The sequence below is a fragment of the Hylaeus volcanicus genome, chromosome 3, assembly GCF_026283585.1.
Source record: "Hylaeus volcanicus isolate JK05 chromosome 3, UHH_iyHylVolc1.0_haploid, whole genome shotgun sequence".
NCBI lineage: Eukaryota > Metazoa > Arthropoda > Insecta > Hymenoptera > Colletidae > Hylaeus > Hylaeus volcanicus.
The window spans coordinates 26,235,898-26,255,238 of record NC_071978.1 but is presented as its reverse complement, the minus strand read 5'-3'; the positions used below and the strand labels follow the sequence as shown (position 1 = coordinate 26,255,238).

The 19,341-nt window shown below is 37.5% G+C and overlaps 1 protein-coding gene across 4 annotated transcripts; it reads right to left on the bottom strand.

The window, feature by feature from the left end:
• Positions 1-29: 29 nt before the first annotated feature.
• Positions 30-18,263, bottom strand: LOC128873790 (uncharacterized). 4 transcript variants are annotated; one of them, XM_054117637.1, is made up of 21 exons: positions 14,620-14,991; positions 13,343-13,599; positions 11,293-11,474; positions 7,169-7,419; positions 5,439-5,524; positions 5,108-5,300; positions 4,622-4,989; positions 4,263-4,488; positions 4,031-4,179; positions 3,682-3,717; positions 3,360-3,454; positions 3,087-3,260; positions 2,795-2,992; positions 2,450-2,719; positions 2,185-2,358; positions 1,901-2,099; positions 1,602-1,825; positions 1,247-1,466; positions 1,034-1,157; positions 751-965; positions 30-625 (listed from the first exon to the last, which is right to left on the bottom strand). In XM_054117637.1, exons 2-21 carry the CDS (start codon positions 13,401-13,403, stop codon positions 471-473), a joined length of 3,600 nt encoding a protein of 1,199 aa, XP_053973612.1. In that variant the 5' UTR covers positions 13,404-13,599; positions 14,620-14,991; the 3' UTR covers positions 30-470. The 4 variants fall into 4 exon arrangements, with proteins under 4 accessions (XP_053973612.1, XP_053973611.1, XP_053973613.1 ...); XM_054117636.1 differs by having other exon boundaries at positions 14,657-14,991; XM_054117638.1 differs by lacking the exon at positions 3,682-3,717 and having other exon boundaries at positions 14,657-14,990.
• Between the last annotated feature and the right edge of the window lie 1,078 nt (positions 18,264-19,341).

The following is a 19,341-nucleotide window of genomic DNA, read 5'->3' as shown; positions in this document are numbered from 1 at the left end:
TATATGTATACTGATGTATTAATGTTTTATTTGGAGTACATTTTATACGTTATTAGCAATAAATAGTTGATATATTGTTACAAATGTTGATAAATTACTTTTGTTATGCGTACTATTTAATTTATACTTTAAATGATGACAGAAAAATAGTATTTGTCATTACGATTTAAATTGTTTTATGATGAAAAGTAATATATTTTCTTATACACATTTTATAGTACAAAATATGAGTATTACAATTTTTCATTGTGAAATTACATTAGAAAGCTTATGTATATATATATATATAAATATATATGTATATATTTACACGAATAAAACATTTGATGTTTGAAAATGAGTAAAATTTCGACCTCCTACATTACATTTTTAAGAAGAAATTTTCAATTTGTACAAGACTGTATTTAGCAAATTATGATGTTTAATAAGTATATGATAGTTTAATTAAAAATATACAATTTTAAACTGTTTTATATTTTTCCTATCCTGTGTACAGACCAAGACCGGAATAGTTTTTTTGTGGATTTAGTTTTAAGCTCTCTTCCATGAGCAATTTCTACTTCCAATGATGCTCCATTATTCAATGCTAACCATGTACGAATTTCATCGGTTGCCGCAGAAACACCTAAACGTGACACATTTTAGAATTTATTTTATACCTAATGCTATCCATATAGCAGGAAGCTAATAATAAATTTAAAGAACTAAATTAAAGAAATAAGATAAAGAGAAAATTAAATCTAAAAATACCTAGTAATTCGTGAAGAGTGATGCGCCGACTAGCTAATAATTCTTTACTAGCACTTCTGATTTCGAATATTAATAAAGATTGTCTTGGAACATTCTCACCCTCTATATGAAAGTCTATGCTGAATTGAGGGTTAGGCATCGCGGGTAGAAGTCGAGATTTCGCTAATGTTTTACCACTATTTACCGAAGATGCGATTTTATCGGGACTGGTACATCTATTAAATAACGTGTAACATTGTTAATACCATTATTGATTATTATATTTATTTTAACGTGTACTTACGTTTGAAGTTTAATTCTGCAATATAATTGAGCGATATGTGCAACATGGAGACCTTGAGCCTGAAGAACTTTGCCTTCAATGCCAGAATACTTTTCTCTGGTACCATTGACCACTTTTTTTATCTCTGATGCAAAGAAAATATTATTTAATAATACCAAATTTCTTTAATCGCTTTTTATTGATGTAATTAAATCAATAGTGTAGCTTACTAACCATTTGGTCTCAGTCTTAAACGCGGACTGGGCTGTCTTATTCTGCCAAGCATATCAGGTTGTGATACAGCATGAGCTAAACCAGATTCTTGTAGAAGCTCTGTAGCGTCAGCTTCCCCACCACCTCTAGGTTCTAAACTTAATGTTATACCTTTCCCTTCGTTCTTCTCTTCAATATTGACTTCTGAACGAAATCTACGAAGTTTCAGTCCCCTCTTTACCTAAAGTTTTTTTTTTTTGTAATAATACCAACTGCGTTATTAAATATCCGCGGTTGACTTTTACAACAGTAACATATTTAATTATAATCAACATATTTTATATTTAAAACGTTGAAAAAAGCAACAAGTGCCTACCTTTTGCTTCATAACGCGGAAGCTATTATATTGCGGTAACTTTTTGCCGAAGCTTTGTTCAGGACTCGGAGTCAAACTATTATGAGAAGATCGTCGATCTCTTAACTTTGTCGTTTCGGTGTTATCGATCACATCCGTTCCGGCTTCGCTAATAATTCTAGGCGTCCATGAATTTTGATTTCCATTCATCTCGTTCGAATCTTTACTTTCAATGCTAGCTTTGTCTAGTTCAAATAATTTCAACGATTAAGATAAATTATTTAGTATAACTAACATCGAACAATTAGACAATAATTTACCAAATTGACTAGAAATAGTAGGTTTCAACAAAGTGACTGTACGCGGTGGCGGTGGAGGCGGTACGACATCCAAATGCAATCTCATCTTTGATTTTTCCATCGAAGGTCTTCTAATAATGTTCGACACTGTCTCGGAGGTTTCAATGTTCAATTGCATCGAGCTTTCGCTCATATTGCTGGCTGCGTACGTACTTTGAATCTAAGAAGAACGAAATCTTTAATACGGATCGAAAAGGGAACGATAAAAACGCAGATCTTTATTTCGTTAAGAAAATATCGGGCACCTCGCACTCTTCGGACAAGACCTTAATCTTCAACTCTACAGATCCAGTTTTGGTTCCTCTTAATGTGAACCAATTGGACTGATCGCTGTTAGATAATTTTCTGACGTCATCGAGAGTCAATGATACTTTTCCAAGATAGTCTTTCATACCGAAAGTATCATGATCCCATAAAACCTATATGAAAAGATTAAGAAACATTATATATATGTAGTTTATCTTGATACTAAAACTGTAGATAATTATATTCAATTAATAAGGATCTTACGACATCCAAGGTCTCGCCGTTTCTAGGTAAACCCATAATGGAACTTTCATCCCAGCAGGGATTCAACGTCTTCTTCTTTACGCTGCTCTTGTATTTTGTTTCATTATTGAGCTTCAATTCGCAAAAAGGATCGCTGAACCCATTCAGATCTTTTGCTACGAGATCTTTGGCACGCATCAAAGTTACTTCCATTAATCCACTTCCGGTGGAAAGTAGACTCGATACGTCCGACGAAGCAGGATCTATGTCCTTGTGAGTCAATAGTAGCTTCTAAAAATGAAGCAAGCAAAAATAAAATATAAGAATGGTATAAATAAATGATCTATTTTTATCAAGTTCACTAACTGCTTGTTGCATCCATGGTATGCTGTTCCTTTTAGATTTTGGTTCATCATCCGAAACAGGAAGAGCCAAGCTACTTCTTCGACTGGTGATTACTTGCTGTACACTTTTAATGGGATGGAACATTACGGAAACTGTCATCGTCGACATATTATTCGAGCCACTGAGCGTCAATTCTTTTCTGACTATCCATGTACTGTCCTGTACATGGAATTGATAAGTTAATAAATTAAACATACATTGTACTTATAATTTACCAATACTTTGTATAAATAAATAAAATATGCGATCTTACTTGAGACAAGGACAATATAGCGAGACCAAGCATATCGCTGTCAGACGATTTCGATATATTCCAGGAATACACAACGAAACTTAAAGACACTTGAGTGTAATCCTGAACAAGAAATTGAGTTCTCGATTCCCAGCATGGCGAAGTGGTGCTTCGAACGTAATGCGTTGTCTTTACCTGACGGTTAAAAGAGAAATAACGGTATGACTTTTTTGCATCGATGAAGTATGAAATTATATTAAAATTGATCTGCTTTGTGGATATCAGAGAACGTACCTTTTTACGATTATTAAACAACATGCAATAAGGATTGCAATGCGAACTGTCGCTACTGAGATTTTCCGCCGAATGGATATAAACCACAAGCACCCCTGGAAATTTATATTCATTATAAAGTAATGAAATTATTGCAGAGTGTACAAAATATTATAATACAATACAATACAATATATTATGTCATTACACGTCGATGCACATGAAAGAGAAGTGACAGTACTGCACCGTGCTTTAATAAGAAAATGAAAATATTCAAAGTTCATGCTAGAAAGCCACATTCAATAGGTTCATTACCATCATTACAATATTTATTGGGCTTTACCTGATTTTTGTGCTCGATTCGGATATTTTCGTGACACTGAAAATATCAGATACGGATAACGCCAAACAAAATAATTGATTTTCGAGAAGATGTTTCACGTTACGCAATTCTTGATATATGATTTTTCTAGCAAATGCGCGGTGAAAATCCATTGAACAGTATTTCTCAAACTTCAACTTTTCATAAAACCTCTTAGTATATAATAGAGTATTTATGGCGAATCACCTTGGGGTGGAATTACGATTAATTTTTAATGGAAAGCATTTTTTCTCTCAAGGACTCATGGACTAACATTCCAACATAGTTTGAGAAACACCGTCAGAAAAATAAAAGGAAATTGAAAAAATACCTGAAAGATGTAAATTATCTTCTACTACTTCCGGTTGCGGTAGATCTGGATCCAATTTAGGGAGCGTTGTGTACTCCAATCGAGCGTTGATGTTTGGAATGTTGGCGCTATTACGGGATGGTTTCTTTTGTTGTAAGACGGTTTCGACGCTGTCGAATAAAAGTAATAAAAAAGTTTATGACAAAAAAAAAACTGGACAGTTAATCACCCACAGCCTAATACTTAAACTTACACCTGCGAGTTGTCCCAGTTATAAACTCCTAGCGGCAATTCAAATTGTGCCAAAGTGATCGTACTGACAAGCCGTTTCGTTTTTAATTTAATGGAGATCTTTTCGTTATCCAACGCTCCTACTAAGAACGAGACGTCCTCGTTCCATGCAGAATTCAAAGGAGCCGTGACGCGTTTTTGATCTCCCAGTGTCACCACCAGCCACCTCACTTCATCCCCGATTGGAACTGTATTATCGATATTAAACGTAACTTAAAAATATTTTGAGGATAAAAGATACTAAGCGCATCCAATCTTAATAAAAAAAGAAACTTGTCTAACATCATTACAACCTAAAAACAGTATACATGAAATCGTTACCTGGATAACCATTTTGAGACAAAACAACAGTAAGCACTCCCTGTGGTATGGAGTTTGCTATAGAATCCAATCTAGGTCCAGGGCGTTCTTGAGCTCTCAGATCCATCTCCAGGTGACCTGGATCAACGATCCAGCTAGCCAAAGCGTCCGTGACCACCGCGTGGATCCAGGTCTTAATTAAAGGCATTTCCATCATTTGTACGGCTCGTAGAATTCTCACGCTGAACCAAACGTCCGGTTTCTCCAAGAAACTCACGCTTAAAGAGGTTGCGTGCGGAAACGGTGCCATGGAGTTAAGGGTCAGGGTGGTAAGGATAGTCCCCGATAGAGATAGTTTCTCCACAGCCAAATCGACGTCCATCCCGACTCTTTAAACAAATAAGACATTTTTCAGTTGGAATTAGTACGTAATCAAACGTTGCGCTAACTAATAGGCTAACTAATTCTCAACTTTAGACACAAACAAAAATAAATGTGTGTGCTAACCCTTTCCCAAATAGTCTTGTTGTGATGAGCATACGAAATTGCTCGCAATCGAGACGCACGTCGGCTTCGATGGACAATTTTGTTTGGCCAGTTTGCCCGTCGAGGTCATCATCGCTGGTATAGTCTAAAGTTCTTACGCGTGTGACGCATGGGGTTTGCTCGCCAAGGGTGAGTTCTCTCAGTTCCAGTGGACCTAGAACAATATTTCTTGGAGGAACTGTTTGATACACGATTTTATCCCAAAAGAAATGGTATATATATTGTTCTTCCGTTTTCGATTTGGAATTGCCAATCTCTCTTTCACTCTCTTTCCAATTGAAGTTTGTCTTACCGAGTATTCCAGGTTTAGCTTCATTCAAGAGAGGCTCCAGCCTTTCCTTTGCCAAGGAAAATATACTCGCAGCACTGAATCTCCACCTGTATCAGATAAGAAATAATATTATATGTACATGTGCAGTTACAATCGATATACAGTCTACATACAGTCAGGAGAATCTGATTCGTCAAACAAAATTCGACTCAAATTAATTTAATTGTATATACATTAATGTCTAATAAAGTAGTCTATAAAGTAAATTTTATTATTAATAGGTAATATGACGCGTCGTAATTAATATAAAATTAAAAACTACATGTTATTTGGACATATTTAATTTGCTGAAACGAATCGGAAGATTTCATTAAAATTTAATTGAATTTATCGTGTGCTCAAATTAAATCTGTCGGAGACCATATGCTATCGGTGGGTCGTGAATTACGGAAATTAACGAGAGCTTTAATATCAATATTAATAAAGGCGTTCCATTTTTAGACGATAATGGATGATTTGAAAGCTTTCGGGGCATTAGTCCTTCAACCCCACGATTTCATCGATAGATTAAAAGACTGATAAGGAATGTCAGAGTGCTTTTTCATTTGGCTCGACACCCTCGATAAATTAATAGAATCTTGTACACGAGTAGTCTTTATTCCTGATTGAAATTCGGTGGCTGTTATTAAATGCGGAGGCCACAAAAGTAATAACACTTGGAAGTGGGCCACGAGACGAAAAAGGTTGAGAAACACGGAACTAGAGAACTGAAAAGGATCGCTCGATGTTTAGGTACGCTTGAACAGGTCTATCAACTATCCAAATAAGTATTACTCTTTCCAAACAAATGCTCGCGTAGTGTTTAAATGGCTTCGAAGCCCTGACGAACGAGAAAACGTCGGTGGAGGCTCAGATCGTTTCACCTAAGCATAATCTATGAAGCAGCGGGTGCGATCCATTGCGAGAAGAACTTCGAAAGTTGTTTCCAATGCGATTTTTTATTCGCTAGAAATTTGTTTCAATCATATTAACTTTTTACATATTTATATTTGCGCATCGATGTATAGTAAACAGTGTATGAAAAGTGTCAATTACATTATACGAAGTCATTTGAATCGAATTAAAACTATTCGAACGGAAGTTCATTTGTTGGAAAAATCAGCTTGAAGAATATTTAAAAAAAAAAATTATCGTTATTTCTATCGTGAATGGTAAAAAAAATTGTCCTCCTACGAGGGGGGTCCGTAGAGATGTGATGTTTGAGAAATCCTGCATTGGAGTATCAGCGAAATGTGAAAGGCAACGGTTATACGCACGAGGAATGTGGAATGTTTACAAATACCTACACAGCATTCGTTCACGTACGACGTTTATTCACCTACGAGGGACATTTTGAGGGATTAACAACAATCACGCGTTACTTCAATGGAATTATCGCTTCGATTATGTTCGACGCAGTTACCACGAGGACACACGAATTACTGGCGATGTAAAATCGAAGACGATTACGATAAGAATCGAGTTCGAGCAATTTGCTAACGCTCTAAACGAAGTGTAAATTGTCGATTCTTCTATATAATTCTATAATTCAGATTAATTCTAAAGATAATTAAAATACTTGCTTTCGAGTGGCAAAGGAACTGCTCCTCGTTTTTCAAGATTTACGAGATCTTCAAGATTTACGAGAGTAAAGGAAGCAAGGATTTTAAAGGAGTTAAAAGTTGTAAGTATAATGTGAAATTACTAATTACCATTTGTTAACAAGCAAACTCAACCATTCAGCGGTTTCATCCTTGTACAGAGCCCTTCTTCGACGTAGTCTGGCTAATTCGTGTTGGAGCGTCGATTGAAGGAGGCGAGATATTCTTGCTTTAAATATCGTTCCTGCCAACGCAAGAACTAGTACCAGCCATGCTAACGACAGTCCTGCTGCACCTATTATCCATGCGATTGCGAGGGTCACACTGAGATACAGTGCACCGCGAATGGCTTCTGCGTCTCTCTGCATTAAAAATCATTCGTTCTGTACACAATTCGAGTTTTTTTTTACAAGAATTGGATCTCTTGATGAAATTCGTACGAACTCTAAGAATTTTTACTAAATTATTGTTGATTTTTCTTTTAACGTACATGTTCATACATTTTTTTCATATTTTCACACAGGAAAATATTTATTATATAGTAGATATGTAAAATGAATGACTAAATGTTAAGGTTCACTTGCTACGTATGATATAGATTATTTCAAAAAAATTCTAATGCTTGTTCAAGAAGTAGTTTTATCATATTGTTGGTTTCCTACTTTTATCGTTTTATTTGATCGTGATTCGGTCGTACGATGGTCGTTAACGATGTTAGATTTATATTCATGTCCAAGGTCTGTGGCTTCATGATCCTTTGCTCGAGCATCGTCATCGAAAATGTGCCGATTGGCGTATTTCCGTCGGAAAACGTATTAATATCTCGGCCGGAGAAAATGAACCAAAGCGAAAGTCGTGGATAATAAAAATCATTATTCCTTCATCTTGCCGTGATATAGGACGACACGATCCGCGTGTACTCACGCAACATCGCGTGCACGAACATCTACCAAGTTTCTCTGGCGTCATGGAAAACGTCATTAACCTCAAAATGATCAGATTAAGTCGCACGAATAAACGCGATTGATTCAAATCAAAAGATTTCGCGGGTTTTACGATTCTACAAATGCCACGAGCTAATCAAGAGGTAGTTCTTATTAGCGTTTACTCGAGAGGCAACTATGGGTCTATAATATTACACCGAGATACTATACGGAGACTATACTAGGTTCTACGCAGCTTGTGTGGCGACTGGGAGGCGACAATCTTTGCTTGTATTACCTTTCATTGAATCTTGAAGCGTTGGTGTAGCAATCTCTATGAATTGTTTTTTTAAGTACTTCGGTATTGATTCAAAGAAATGTAAAATGGTGCACCTTGAAATTAAGGTGAGATGCGTTATCCACGGTTCCGAAGTCCCCAGGGTTGATTCGTATTCGATAATTGTAACGTAATATTATTTCTGAAGTCTCGAAAGTTTATAAAAGTGGATTTCTACAGTGAATTCATTTCCAGTGAAAAGTGTATTTGATTTCACGCTGTTGGAAGACGAAATAAATTGTGTAAAAGTACAGAACATCGAATATTATACTTTCGTACATGAATAAAAATCATTTTGCGTTGCTTTTCGTCTGATATTCGTGTAATCTGAAGGTGCTGGTTCGCGCTGGTCGTCGATAAAGGGTTGACATACTTTTGTACCCCCTTAAGGCAAAAGTAGCAAACGATCGCGACTATGGTTGGCGTAAATAGAACGATTGGTGTTCACTCGTATATGTAGAGTAAAAAGTGAGGCGCATATATGGCACATATAGCGGCAAAACCGTAATTTTGCGCACACGTGGCGAGGAAAGGTGTAATTAAGTTAACGGATAGGAGAAAGTTTCGTCGTGAAACCGGTCATAAGCACATCATATTAGTTTGTTTGCTTTGAAATTAACTGTACATGTGTTTAATATATTGTCAGATGTGCTTGTGCACCTCCACGTATGAAAACGCATGTTTTTTTATTTTAGGCCCAACCATACCTGTGAATCCTGCTACGTTGATCAGAAAGTCATTCGATAAAGACTTGTAATGTAATGGCTCTAACATCGCTATTTTATTTGAAAAATTTAAATAAAAATTATTTTCTTTCTCGAATCGCACTCAATTATTTTATATGGTCGTGTTTATATAAATAGACAATCTAATTTCATAGATATTCATGTTGTAACAGTAATGGAGAAAAATGAATCGTGCACAATTCAGTAATGTAACATAAAACATAAAATATTGTGCATGTATTACTTATTAATAAAGCGAAAGAAACTTTTGGGACAACCCTAATATAATAAATCACAGCAAAGAAATCTTCCTTAAAGTTATTTGTTTTCCGACTAAAAATTGTTGAATACAGCTATGATTTTCACGCGTCCAAGGTGACTTCTCCCTTAACTCTTATCTATTTAGTGCCTATCGATACTACGAAGAAAAATTCATCGTCGTCCCTTGTCCCGTATCGTGTATTTACGCAATGGCAATACTACCTGCCCTGCCAAGAACGTAACATTCCATTAATTAGAAAGTTGTTCAATGGCTAAGGGACCGTGTGTCGATTGTAAAGATCCGGTGCTCCGAGATGAAACCTTGAGTCGATACTTTTTACCATTCCATATCCAACAAAGGGCGCACTCGTGTCATTTTGACAATTGCCGCTGGCATGGCGTAAACAACCGTCCGAAATTCTGGAATTTTTTGAAAGTGTACCGATCTCGACGAACGCGTTTCATCGCTTTCCAATTTGTGGCGCCCCTTACATCTCGTGCATCCGTGTCAGACGTTATATCCATCGACGCATGGATGTCATCGAGTACAGTAAACACGACAGTAAAATTCAAACCGAAACAGGTTCAGGTCCCTACTATTTACGTGACCCGCTTTCCGTACCGTATTTCCCACGGATCCAGAACATAATGGGCAACGACGACATTCGCAGTGTTTACCTCCTCGTGCAAATCAGATCGTAAGCTACCGAATAAAGACTTTCTTTACGAGTACTTTTCTCCGAGGAATCTACTTCTTAATAGGGAGGAATCCGTTCTTCCTGCTTCAGCGTCGACAGGGTAAGGAATTCAACGATAAAAATCACACGAGAAGTCTCACGAGTTCCACACCGGAAAGCATTACTTGGGAGCACGTTTCCCACGTAGACAATAATTTCTCCTTTACACCCGCAAGTTCAAGGCTTGGTAACACGTATCCTACGCCACGTCTAATTAACCTCGAGTTCTGTTAATTCGGTGTATCGAATTTATGCGCGTATTCTAATCCAGAGCCATTGTGCCTTAAGCGATAATGTGTAACAAAATTTGCATACGTCGATCGAAGCTAACGGAGACTATTAGAGATAGAAAGAAGGGAGTTATTCGACGACGCTGGGGGAAATGGAGTGTACCTTTGTTTTCTTTTTGCGACGAGAGAGAGAAGTAGAGGAATTGATGGGTTTCTTTTGGTAAAGAAGAACTCGCGCAATTTAATCTCGTATTTCTGGAATTACGAAAACATGGCAGCTGTGCTTTTTAAGTTTTCAGTCTACGTTGTACGACGTCCAGAGGGGATCACCGAACGAAACTATTCTGACTGTTTCGTTTAGGTGGTTGACGATTCAAATCACGTAAATACCGTCGAAAAATGCCTGCCGTCGACAGAACACGAACCACTGAAACTATGTACGTACCTGCGTGCAACGCATTTCGTATCAAACGCAAAGGAGGCTGTGTTTATATCGTTGCACATACCGAGAAATTTCCTTACGAACTTTGCCCAAAATCTTTCGTGGGGTAAAAATAAAACGAAAATGTTATATACGTGAGTGTTTTGAAAAAATGGTTCGTGGAAAAGTTGCAACAAAAAATACACTTGGCTGGTAAGGGTAATATTAACGAACGTTACAAGTCGGTAAACCCATTTATCACTGTACTATAAGAACGTTCCGGTAATACCATAACTAATTAACGTTAACGTTATGGTAATATATTCTTAGATTCGTTTTCAGTGCGTAAAATGTAGGCAAACTTTGGTTTAATAATCCCCTACCGAGTAACGGAGAAGTCCGTATGTACAAGGTGTTCCATAAAAAAACGGAAAACTCAATTATTTTCTACGATGATAAAATTGTATACAACTCCTCCTATTTCAAAATATATTTTCAAACGCAACCATGCTGAGGTACGAAGTGTCGTTTAATTAAATGAAACCTCAACTGTTATATCGTATAAAACGTAAAACCAGGCGAATAGACAAATTTCACTCACCTGAGTTTTCTGAGTGATAGCTAAGGCGAAGTCCTCGTCGGGAGCAGGATCCTCGGGGATCATATTGGCACCCCCAGGCGCAGTACCGTAACCGGTGGTACTGTTAATGATCCTGGGTGGACCCCCCGTCGATGGTGGACAATTACCGATATAATTTCCGCTGCCCGTGCCTTCGCGTTTTCCTGAAAACAAATAAAAGGATGCACATGCTAATTAACTTTTCAGTTCATATGTCATCGCGCCGGTTCGTCGTTCAACCCAACACTTATGCGAAACAATTCACACCCTCCTTCAAGTTCTGTCCGTGTCTATCATCTACAGTCTACGTTTATTTCTTTCTTTTTTTTAACGATTTAATACTTTTTGTTACGATCATGTTGCTTATCTTGAATGCTGTCTCTTCGATACAATTTTTATAGCGTTTCACGTTGTCATCGAACCTTTGAACATTCTCCATACCATGAAAATTTGTACTATTTCAGTCTAACAATTTCACTTTAGGCACGAATGGGGTTAAAAGAACTCATAGTAAAATATATAAAAGAATAGAAACTTTGTACTATATTTTGTTCTATTATCTAAAAATGATCTCAACCGAATGGTATCTTTCAATTAGCTATAACGATGGCTCGGCGTGCTATTTGTTGTACTTGGTGCGAAAACGAATACAACCCCTGGTAAACGTAAGGTCTCGAATACGTTTCTTATAAAAACACTCGACGTTTTCTAACGTCTGCGTAACAACTACGCTATCGCCACGATCTTCGCATTCTTCGACGCATAATGGTCTCTTGACTGGCGCGCATATCAATTACAATGTAACCAGGGGGTGCAAGGACGAACGTCGCACGGGCGCAATTAACGATACCGCAACGTCCGTGCCTGATAACTTCGTGACGATCCCTGCGGTATGTCGCGTTTACGTAATCCATTTGTTAAGTCGTCCACCTCGATTTATGCCCTGCCCTTGCGAATGTCGCGTGAACCACGGACGCGACTTTCGGATTGACAACGATCTCGGAAGTCCGCAGACGTCCCTAACAGAGACGTCTCAGGAAGCAGATGTCTCGTTGGGGGTATGCTTTCTTCTTGCAGATAAAGGACATACACTTTTCAAGTTTGATATTCGTGTCTGTGCATTATAATTACACGAAATTGTTAAATGAGATTATTTCGTGTGCGTTGTTTAGACAATATTATTGAAAAATAATCTTACAGATCATACTTGATGCAGAGTGAAGGTAACACTAACGGTATAAATGAGCTTGCTGTATGTACGTATTTTGAAAATTAACTCTTCCTTGTATATTTATTTAAACTGCAAAATTGTGTTCGTAATTTATTGTTCAAATACAATTTTCTCCGCCTCTGGTTTCCTTTAATTCTGTTCTCTTGCAATTGAATAAAGCTACGACAGGATTAACTGTTTCACATCTTTAAACTCGGAAATGGAGTTCTGCAACCGGAGCACAAAAGCGCAACAGTACCTGGAAAGGTTGTGCGGTATCAATTTCTATGCAAAGGGTGCTTAGAATGCCAAGGTCTCGTCCTCGATCGTTCCTGCTTCTGTCAAGCGTATTCGGTGGCGCGTGTCTACTGACATTTCAATCGCGAAATCAAATCCAGCGGAAACGTTAATCCATGTTACGTTTGTAGTACCACAGAGATTCTCGTAATGAATGTATTTAATAATTACAAACACTGAAAGCTTTACTTGAGCGTAGATATAATATAAATGTTTCAATGCTTTATAATAGATTGCCCACAGCTTGAATATAAACTCGTTTGTATAAAACTGCTACGTTTCCACGGGAATAATTGATTGAACACGCGTTCCCCAATAATAATTTCAACCAGTACGAGTACCATCCCTAAGGGAAACACGACCGCAAAGAGTTAATTTCCCAGTATCGGTAAGAAAAACATTCCAGTCGACGACCCAAGTCCGAGAAAAATGAACGCAGTTCGAGAAGCTCGTAATTCTCGTCGCAGTAATTACGGTGGCATTGTTCTAAATGAGTGTTTGCCGGGCTCATCCGCAGTGCCGTACCTTTTTTCAAGGATGTTCCTCGCTTCAGGTGCCTCGCCATGAAACTGGAAAGTAGCTGCATACTTTTCTTTCGAACGATTTCTTGCGCCTCTCTTGGACACACTCTCTACGGTCGCTTTTATCTCGATAAAATGATCAACCAATGGCTTCGATAACACGGCTACCGAGCCGAAATCCTTTCCCTGATCACGCGTTAGAACGATTTAGGGACCTTCGATCTGAATGGTGGGTGATGCATTATACCTTTTGGAGGGCCACTAAACAAAATTGAATTTGTGGTCTCTGTTACAATAAAATAAAAGAACACAGAACGTAAAAGAAATACTCAAAGTATCGTTAATACTCAACAAAATTGTATTATCACAGATATTATGTTAAAGGTTTACAAGAATCAGAATGTATCAAAGATGTACAATTGTTAAACATAGAGTTTTGAAATAAAAGATAATACATCAAGTATAATAAATTAATCGCGTGGAAATCTGTATCAATGAAAGTGATACACTGATGGGATAATGCGCCACTGAGATCACTGATCTATCTGAATCCCGTGTCTCGTTACGTTTATTGTTTTCAGCGAACGGATGATCAACGATTCCATCGAACTTCTCTCGATCAAAGTAATTTGCGAAATTCTGGCCCAAGCAAAAATAGCAATTTAAATAAACGATTTGGTGCCTGGCATATAAATATTGCAAATTGCATAGGAATCGTTTGTTTACCCACGATTTCAAACACTCGAAAACAAAAGTAAAAATCTTTTAGTAGAAACAAAAACTTCCCAATAAATCGTGATAATAAAAAAGATCATAGTTAAAGAAACAATGTAACATGTAATAATATTTTCTTCAATTATCACCTTGTTTATTATCCGATCTGGAGCTTTATCGGTTATATAAATTCACTTTGTACAAACAACGTTCTATTCTATTCCGAAATGTTATATATGCTTAACAAATGTAGGTTAAGCAATGAAAAGTTGAACAAAATTATTGATTTTACAACCATAACGGTAAAATATTCACAACCAACATCATTTGCAATACTTCATTTCCTGATTGCCGATGTCAATTATTTTACCGACTTTATCTTCGTATCTTCATTCTAGATAGCACTATAACAAAAGTTTATGATTCCCAAGTAAGCAAATTCCCTTCAGCAAAACAAAACTTGGTACAGTTTCACAAAATCGAATCATTGGAATGTTACATTCTTGTCCGTCTTTACAGCACCAAATATAAAGAAACACCTTTGAAAAATATGTTTTTTACACAAACCATGGGAACCCAGATGGGACATTAAACGTTATCATACCACTTCCGTGTTGCATTGAATAGGAAGATTCAAAGATCGATCATCCGATCGAGATAATGGCGTAACAGGTGCGAATTTAATGTTTATATAATTCCTAATTATGCAGGCTACGTCGCCGTACGAGCACTGGATTCAGCTCGTTCGAGTCGTACGATGTTTCGAGCGTCGGAATCGTTTTCCATCTTTCGGTACACCGTGAGGGTTAATCGAATTGACCGAACCGCCGCGGGGGGTGCGTTATCATATTTTCGGGCGGCCGGCAGGTACACACGGATGCTCGTCTGCCGGCACACGGAGCTTCACTGAACGAAATTGTTGTTGGTACCGCGAATGGCACCTACCATCTGTACTTCTCGGAAACTACTGGTTACGTTCGCGCTTGCGCCACCCCTGTCGCGGGCACAGATAGTAAAAACTTTACGATTCATTAGGAACGTGTTGTACCTCGAAAATTGAAGGTTCACACAGAGGTTAACATTAATGTTCGAACGAACATTTTTCTACGATGAGAGACAAAGTAATTATTTTCACTAGAAAAATGATTATCATTATTGTTTAACACGAATTATATTATAAACGTGCGAAGATAGTGATGAAAAATTGCTTCTTAGTGTCTTAAATAAAAAGAAATAAACTTCATAATAAAATGGAATAAATTTGGTTTAAATTCAAGACATTTTTCATAACTTCATTTTCACGGTTTGTAATCAAATGAAAACCCGAAATAAATTTGTTTATTCTGGAGACATTATTGTATGCATTATTAAATCGACCATTGAATTGGATGCTTTTTTTATTGAATCGTAAAAAATGTAACGATTATTGAAACCAGCCGTTTGCTATGCGTGAAATGTTGGTGAGTTTAGCGTTAAAAACTTTTGCAAAATCGTACAGAGAAATGACTAATGGTGGCAATGCAGGACCCCGTCAGATTGTGGCATTGCTTTCAGACTACCAGTTCGTCGTCGACCTCTCTTTCTCTCTCTTTTATTTGTTTCTTGGCCAACATCTGTCTTACGCGCCATACCTCACTATGCCGCATTACATTGCCACAACCCGTACATAACATGCCGATCCGACGAGTCCGACTTTATGGTGCAAGGTGCACCGTCTGCCTGGAGAATTTCAGAGAATTTCTCGGAGAAAAAGCGCCTCAGGGTTGTATCGTTGTTTGCGGGTCGCCCAGCCTCCGGGCACTGTTTCTGGTTAGCTGGGTGATTAACCGAGGACAGTGTATTTTGGAAACAAATAATCGCACGAAATTCAAATTTAACGTCACGATGTTAATAATATTTTGACTGAGAATATGTACAATTACAATCGTTTTTAAATAACTTTGATTGCGTTGGTGTAGAGGGTAGCAAATGGTAGCTTTAAAAAAAAGTGGATAGCTAAAAGAATTGCTTGTTCCAGAATTATTAAAAAAACGAATGGCATTATCCATACCAGGCGAGGTCAATATATGTGTATTTTACGAAGATAAGGGGACGAGTTATTGCATTAGAAATTTTAATAACCATTTATATCTAGCACTATCGCCCTAATGCCAGCAATATGTCACGGTATATAAAAAGTCGAGTATACATATCAAACATATAATTTTCATATCATTGATCGAGGTGAAATATGATTTGTTGTAAACACAGCAGAACGCTATGAGACAATTAAATATTATTATTATTAATATTAAGTTGAAATGCAGCGTCTAACGAATTCTGTGAAATTCGTTTTCTCGAGGAAATGTACGTTTCTCCGCTGGTTTGTTTCCACATGTGCAGGTATCTCAGGAGACAGCCACCTTTCACAGAGTGAGTAAAGTTCTTTCTGGAACCTGTTCTTGTTTTGTCGAAGGAATCGACGCCTTGACTAGCTTCCTATTCTGAACTTATTTACATATTTATACAAACGTACGCGCCAGCCACGAGGGGTTACACATGCACCAGTTTACTTTCCTGAATGTTAGCAGACCGCGCTTCTAAAATTATCCGCGGGCCATTTATTTTGTTTTCTTATTTTAACTTCTAAATGGTGCGTAATAATGCATTTCTAGCAACTTGATAAAAACTATATTAACTGCGAATACAAACAGAGCTATTTATTATGCAAGCTTAAACGCAGACCCGGCGACCATGGCAGAGATGAGTAAATAAAAATTTCAAATTCTCGTAGAAAAATAAAACACAGCAGAATTATGTATCGTTCCATACTATTTAGACTTTCGCTGTGCATTTGTTTAACGAAATAAAGGAGAATCGCAAATGTTATTAATTAAAATAACAAAATAAATATTATTCTAAATAATCAAGCTTTTATCGACTACCTCTAAATCAATTTGTTAGATACGTTAATCTAAAAGAGTTTTCAATTCACATTAACCCGATCGTCAATACACTTTTACGTTTTCACTCGGATCAAATTATCGCGGAAACATTCTATTTTAGCTACACCAAACAATATGAAACACGTAGTTTTCGTTAGGATTAAGTCGAATTCCCATTATGCTAGTCTCATAAATTACATAACCACGGGGAGTATCGATCTTTTAACTTAGAAACACGGCAATTCATTCTGCCCCGAATTCGTGGATTAAGAACACGTGCATCGCAAAATAATACGCTCTTCCCATATTTCGTGGCGTCTAATGTGCATACAGGTCAGTGTTTCTCAAACTTGACCCTCGAAATTGACCCATTCACCCACTCGAAACAGGTAAATTTTTTACAGGGTCTATTAATTATAATTTTTCATTTTCTTAATACAATCTTGAACTACGTTCATCTTTTAACCATTTTTATTCAGCTTAATCTCTTGATAGATGAATTTTAAATGGTTGTTTTACCTGTAAAAGTTTCAATTAGTAAAATTTCAATAAGACATACAAATTTTTAGTACCTTTAAGAAAAGCAGAATTCGAATAACGAATACGAAGTTAAAATCGTAGCAAACTTTTAAGCTATTTAGTTTTCTGTTTCTTTTATTTAAGTTCTCGCTATCAATGTCAGATAACATTTCAACGATTGCATTTAATAAAAGTAAAACTCCAGGAAAAAAGGATATTTTTACCAATACGTTTATGGATCCCCTGTTGGAGCATAGTTTGAGAAACACTGACATAGATCATTCCAGCGATTCAACGCGCGTGACACACGCGACGCTTTTCACCATGCGAACTACAAGAACGTTTAGCCTATTAATGCATGTCTTACTTTTTCGCGGCCGATACACTAACCTTGTTAGCTAGTAGTATACGAGGGAAAAAAGATGATAAAAAAGTTTCGCACCGATCTCGAACGACATGCACATTTTCTCGCGATTCTACGTAGAAAAAGTGCTCGCTAGAAAAACACTCGCAAAGGGTGAACGCACGCACGATTTACAGGATCATTTCTTCGTATTACGATTAAGATGAAAATGGTACGTACCCTGTCAGAAGAATCCTGGTACGCGATGGAACCGATTTTCCACGTGCATACGTCACACTTCCGTGCCCAACATTTTCACTGTGAACGATCTGACGATAGAGAGAAACAAGTTCGACCCCCTTGCGTGAAGATACGCATAATCAACCAATACATCCGTTCTCGTCCACGAGTGCAGCAACACTGACCTGCCGTCACACAGGTAGAGGAGAGCGGACCAGGTAACAGAACCTCCCGAGTATTCTCTTTCTTGTGTCCTCTTTCTTCTATCCCTCTCTCCCTCCCCACCCTCCTTCTTTCTTGTTTCCTCAGCCTTTTCTCTACCTCTTTTTTACCATCTTTTCCATCTTCTCGATCTTCTCTCCTCGTCCTCTAACCCATCTCTCCTCTTTCACTTCTTCCATTTCCCTTCGTCATATTCTTCCAACCCTTTTTACTTCTTCGTCCTTTCGTCTTCTATCGCTCCTCTTTCGCTTCTTTCAATCGTTAACCTTCCTCTACCGCGTCTACCACAATGTCCTGCTACTGGATGACTTTTTTTCTCGTCTTGTTCGTGTTTACCAAGCGCGAATTGTCGCGAATTGCAAATCCATGATATTAATGGCAAGGTACGAAGAATTCCGTGTCACGTTCTTTACGGGAACGTTGACGATATTTTTAATGCAGGATTGCTTTTCAAAATTACTGATTGTAAGAATCAATCAGTAAAACGCAATATTATTTTTAGTTTGCTATTTTAAATTGCGAATGAATACTTCGTGTTACTACTTATTAACGCGTACTTCTCCAATGTCAAATTCGTCGTTAACAACTGCATCCACCCTAAGTGAGTCAGAGTATCTAAAATTTTTAAGGAGCGCTTTATTGATTCGAGAACATACTTGATGTCTTCGGAAACCACTTTACACGTACGACCGCGCACTTTTAGGAAAACTCGACCGCGTGTTTATTAACTTCGCCTAAGCACAGCGATGTCTTCGAAATGAAGAAGTCGAGGGGAAGAAAAATATAAACACCATGTTATGATTGATCATTTAGACGTACACTTTCCTCGTTAGTACCTCAATCACCCCGGTTCGAATGTTAAACTAAGCAAGATCGATATCTCGCCAAAGCGAATAGGTCCTTACCTGCTGCCTACGCGTCCTGGTGGCTTTACATCGCTGTAACACCGGTAATCTACCAGCCAGTAGCGTGCGCGCATGGAAGTTCACCGTCTTCTTTCGTAACCCTGTGTAGAACATATTGCTCTCGCGTACAGAGAAT

Bases quoted from the DNA above. Each gene is read 5' to 3' on its own strand.
- LOC128873790 (XM_054117637.1), bottom strand. From the start codon at position 13,403: ATGCAGCTACTTTCCAGTTTCATGGCGAGGCACCTGAAGCGAGGAACA. The intron at 5,525-7,168 runs GTAATTAGTAAT...TATCTGATACAG, and splicing joins AGTTTGCTTGTTAACAAATG to GTGGAGATTCAGTGCTGCGA. The intron at 3,455-3,681 runs GTAAAGCCCAAT...ATAAATTTCCAG, and splicing joins GAATCGAGCACAAAAATCAG to GGGTGCTTGTGGTTTATATC.